Source organism: Chenopodium album, chromosome 9 (genome assembly GCF_948465745.1).
Source record: "Chenopodium album chromosome 9, dcCheAlbu1.1, whole genome shotgun sequence".
Classification (NCBI taxonomy): Eukaryota; Viridiplantae; Streptophyta; class Magnoliopsida; order Caryophyllales; family Amaranthaceae; genus Chenopodium; species Chenopodium album.
This window is the reverse complement of record NC_137842.1, coordinates 68,532,180-68,537,278: the sequence shown is the minus strand read 5'-3', so window position 1 is coordinate 68,537,278 and position 5,099 is coordinate 68,532,180. Positions and strand designations below refer to the sequence as shown.

The 5,099-nt window shown below is 30.5% G+C and overlaps 1 protein-coding gene across 1 annotated transcript; it reads right to left on the bottom strand.

The window, feature by feature from the left end:
* Window positions 1-2,316: 2,316 nt before the first annotated feature.
* On the bottom strand, window positions 2,317-4,897 carry LOC145560334 (transcription factor bHLH95-like). The gene is made up of 2 exons (XM_081621590.1): window positions 4,473-4,897; window positions 2,317-3,069 (listed from the first exon to the last, which is right to left on the bottom strand). Exons 1-2 carry the CDS (start codon window positions 4,767-4,769, stop codon window positions 2,584-2,586), a joined length of 783 nt encoding a protein of 260 aa, XP_081477716.1. The 5' UTR covers window positions 4,770-4,897; the 3' UTR covers window positions 2,317-2,583.
* Between the last annotated feature and the right edge of the window lie 202 nt (window positions 4,898-5,099).

Below are 5,099 nucleotides of genomic sequence, written 5' to 3'. Positions count from 1 at the left end.
AAGATCATTTTTTTTTTTGTACAATTAAGAGTGCAAGAATCCAACAGCAAAGACAGGAAACACCGCAGCAGAATTTTGTGTGCGCGGAGTTGAAGGTACGTCAAGTGCCGAGTAAAGGTATATTCTGTTCATCATTTGGGTTAAGTCGAGTCATGTTAACTAGCTAACCATCAAGTCCCTTCAAATTAAGTGGGGTTGTTTTAGGTCGTGTTATCTTTTGACATCTTTAATTTAGTGGTGAGGTAAAAAGTTGTGTGTAGATTATTTTGCCGTCTACTATTAGGATTAAATTTTGAGGGTATTTTTTTTTTATTAGAGAAAATCAATTTCCACCAAATTAAAGATGTCAAGCTTTGGGAAAAAGGACAAAGAGAAATAAGTTTATTACAACCTCTAGCATCACATCTTGCAATTCTATGGGATAGAATATTACCTGCACGCTTAATATGAGAAAACGAAAAGGAATTAAAACAGAAAGCCAAACTAAAAATGTCATCATATAATAGAAATGAAAACAAAAAGGAATTAAAACAGGAAGCCAAACTAGAAATTTCGGGGGTATTGTTAGATATGTATGAGTTTGAAATTAGGTATGAAAATAAATAGGTATTTGACAACTAATTTTGTATGGGTAATGTTCCGTATAAACAAGTAATTTAAGACGAATGAGAAGAGTGAAGCAAAAGTATAAACAACCTTACAAAAAATTCATATAGAAAAGAGCTTGAGGGAAGTATTTAATATACTAGTATTATATATATACTATTTTAAAAATAAGGCAGAGATCAAATACATACCTTGTATCATCATATGTCTTGAATTTGTTTTGTTTTGTGAAAAAAAAATCACATAAATTGAAGAGTATGATAATATACAAAGTATAATAATAGTAATGCATTAATTCCAAGTTTTGATTAAACAAAAACTGCAATTCAAGCTTACAGAAACTTAAAATATAAAATTATCTCAACAAACTTCTTAAAAAAGAAAAAACAATAAAAACTCTATGGATGTTTGTATATGTAACATGTACATAATACATGCATTCCCTAGCTACCTTGGCCTTGTAAACTCTTCCCATTTTGATCAGCTAATGAAGAGAATACAATTAAACCATGTAAATATTAATATTATTTCTCAACAATTCAACTCGATCTCCTTATGAAGTCCAGAACACTATCTCAATTGCAGCTTGCCTATACATGTTCTCCACGATAATTGATTCTGGATCTTGATCATCACCAGTAGTCTAATACAAATAAAACATTTAATTAATCAGTGTTTAATTAATTACACAATTAGTAGTGTAAGTAGAACGAGGCAAAGTACTCAAGTTTAGGTAGAATTTGTTATATACATCCGGATGTATGCTACATCCGGGTGTACAAAACAGGCTCTCGAGTTTAATTAGGTGGATGGGTGTTTGGAAAAGGTGATCAATGGACATTGTATCACATGATATTTGCGTTGCAATTAATGAATTAAACCCCTTTTAAATTACTCAAAAAAAGAAGGCAATTAAGGTATTAAACATGATTAGCGTTTAATACCATCATTAAATATAATTAACACTCCATAAGAATTTCATTTAAGAAACTTTAATTACACTCAAGCCCTTTGGTAAAGCTAGTACTTTATTTATTTATTGAAGCATACGACTATAGGAGTATAATTTAGCTGACATCAAGTAAACTAATAGTTTTCGTTAAAAAAAAATTAAACAAACAAATGTGGTTTATTATAGGTAAATTATTTTCCAAGTACGGCATATAATTTGTAAAATGTTGTGAAATGACAAGAGCTAATATACATGCATATATAAGCCATACAATTTAATTTCCAAATGTGTTAGGTACTTAGGTGCCATGCATAGTTAATAAAAGAGTGACACATATTTATTTTATGATTCTACAATTTAATGAGCTTAATTATTAGAATAACTCCCCTTCTCAAGCTGAAATTAATAATAAAATGGAAATTTTGACAATTACCACCTTCTTTTTTTTTTTTTTTTTTTTTTTGAAAATTACCACCTTTTATTTTCAAAAACATCAAAAGTTACTACCTTTTTGTCTCCCAACTACCACATGACATCATTTTGGGCTCATTCTTTCCCTTTCCTCCCAATTTCCTTCACATTTCTCATTCCTAACTCGATTATCATCCCCCCTTTCACTTTTTTTCCCCCAAACAATAAAAAACACTTAAATTCACTCCTCCAAATCAAAATTGACAAACAATTATTGGTGGTTTGGAGGGAAAAAAAGTGAAAGGAGAGATGAGAATTCACATAGGAATGAGAAATGTGAGCGAAATAGGGAGGGAAGGGAAATAATGTGCCCAAAATGACGTCACGTGGTAGTTGGGGGCTAAGAAGGTGGTAGCTTTTGATGTTTTTGAAAATAAAAGGTGGTAATTTTAAAAAAAAAATAAAAAAAAAATAAAAGGTGATAATTGCTAAAATGGATATAACAGAAGGTGGTAATTGTTAAGATTTCCTAATAAAATTGACATGATAGAGTATAAAATATGTATATTCTTGAACCTCAATTATCAACTTAACCTCTTACTTGTTAAGATTTCCTAAAGAAAACTTACACGGGTTTGAAACATGAAATGGCTCCGATTAGCATCATCAGTATAGATATTAGCCGCAAAAATCTCCATCGCATACTTCTCAAGAACACTGCAAATTGTAGTAAACAGAACTGGCTTCTTTGTTGCGTAAACAGCGTATTGCGCAACGTTGCCACAAATACTCAGCACCACATTTGAAGCTGTCCATGTTTTTATTTTCACAGTCCTGGATGAACCAGTCGAATAGTTGTTGTTGTTGTCGTTGTTGTTGTTCATCAGAGAAACTTGGTTAGCCATAAACGCTTCCCTAGTAGTAGGGAGCGTAGCTAGCCTCGAATTGGCTGGGACCGAGGGGCCGATTGGGAAAGACGACGACATGATGGGTGGAACTTCTTGATTCTGTTCTATCTTCTGTATCTCAAGCCTTTCGACGGTGTTTTGTAGGGTTTTGATGTAGTTCACTGCTTCTTCAACTACGGTTGTTTTATCTGCCTGATCTCATGTAAATTTAAACAATTAATTTAATTATTTCATTCCCTCCAATTACATTCCTACTTCTACTATTTATTCCTCATATAAAAGTAAAAATGTAAATTTGGGACGGAGAGTGTATTATATGGTATTATGTCATAAAAATTATGTATAATCCGTATAAGGATTTAATTTTTTATTGGTTGTTAATTTATAATATATAAAGTTCTACGCTTTTTTTTCTTGCTCTTTTGAAAACTCTGTATATATACTTTTCACATTAAATCATGGAAAAAAGGAATTATCATAATTATTTTTCACAAAATTATTACTTGGAACTTCCTTTGGAGCAATTCAAGGATAAAGCTTCCAACCTCCAACTTACAAATAATTTAATTATTTGTTCTTGCTAGATGTGCAGATTTTATATTTCAGTTTCACAATTTTTTTTATTAATTTATTAATTAATTTTTTCATTTGAAAACTAGAGGGGATAGATTCATAAGTTTAATTTTCATATAAACAAAATTATTGTGACTAGTCTAATAAGGTATGTAGTCGAAAAATTTAACGCAAGGCTTTAACGGCCATTAAATACACAATTACCAAGGTTCAAGTATAGTGATAGTAACGATAATGAATTTGTCTGTAAGTTTTAAATGAAATAAACTCTCAAAATAGTTTCATGATAAATACACGCATACCATGCAAACCGTACCCCTTACTCAAAATGGTAATGTGTTTTTTTATAAAAATATTTCTACTCAATCAATATACCAACTTAAACTTGGTAATAAAATTTATTATGAAACAATTAACTTCAAAATGGGTTGTATTACCATGAACATTGACACGTTTTTTAATCTTAAAAAACACATTCAAACTCATGGTCATTGACTCGATCCATCAACTCAAGACTTACGAATAAAGGGATATGATAAGTTGATTGACAATTTGGGATGATTTGCTTTATTATTTACCATTATTTTATCAAAAAGTTAATTTTATTGGAAAGCTTGAATTATTAAGACTGTAAAAAAACAAAAACAAAAACAAAAAAAACCTCTGATACCATAATTTTTTTTAATTAATTATTTTTAGGGCAGTATTGATCAATTAAATCTCACATACATAATTTGGCTTTTATGACTCTCTCTAGCAGAATTAAAAAAAAAATTTTAAAAAAAAAAAAAACAATAAATCAACATTACAAAAACTAAATCCCTTAAAAATTAGCATCCAAAAAATGACAACAAATTAATAAAATAATTAAACAACAACTCTATCTCAATTTATTAGTCATTTATTTTTCTTTTGATTTTTTTTTTTAATTTTTATTTTTTAATGTTTTGATTGGTAACAAATTGAATAATGACAATGACATGCAAAATTGTAAATACTAGTATGGATTTATGTGTCTTTACCTTAGGAGTAAGTTGAGGGAGCAAAGAGTGAAGAGTTGCGAACATACTTCTCATTTTCTTCCTCCTCTCCCTCTCAGTCCATATGTGTATCTCATGCTCCGATGGCCCTTCCCCTTCCTTTCCCTTCCCTTTCATCGCTGCGCTTCGCCTCCGTTTCCTCTCCCCCGTTGGCTCCGTGGCTGGCACCGAAACCACCTTCTCGCCACCAGAATTGCCAGCAGTATCATTGGACAAATCAACCCATGATTGGGTTTCCCATAGAAAAGCATCATTTTCATGATTTATTTCATGAGCCATTTTGGTGATAAAAGCTTGTATATTTTGTTTTGTTTTGTGAGTATAAGCTAAGGGTTTTGGTTGTGAAATAAGGGTAGTGAGAAATTAAGGGTGCCTTTGTTAGGATATATATAGAGAGAGAGGGGAACAAGACGTTTTACAAAGGTGGCAAATGGTTTTTTTTTTTTTTTTTTTTTTTTTTGTATAGAAATTAAAAGCTACAAAGGAAATATAATAAATGACATTTTAAATTATTACATAATTTAAAATTATTACCAAAATTTTAATTACCAACAAACCTAACTTACTTTTGTGTACGATCAATAATAGATGTACTACTAGTCGTATATG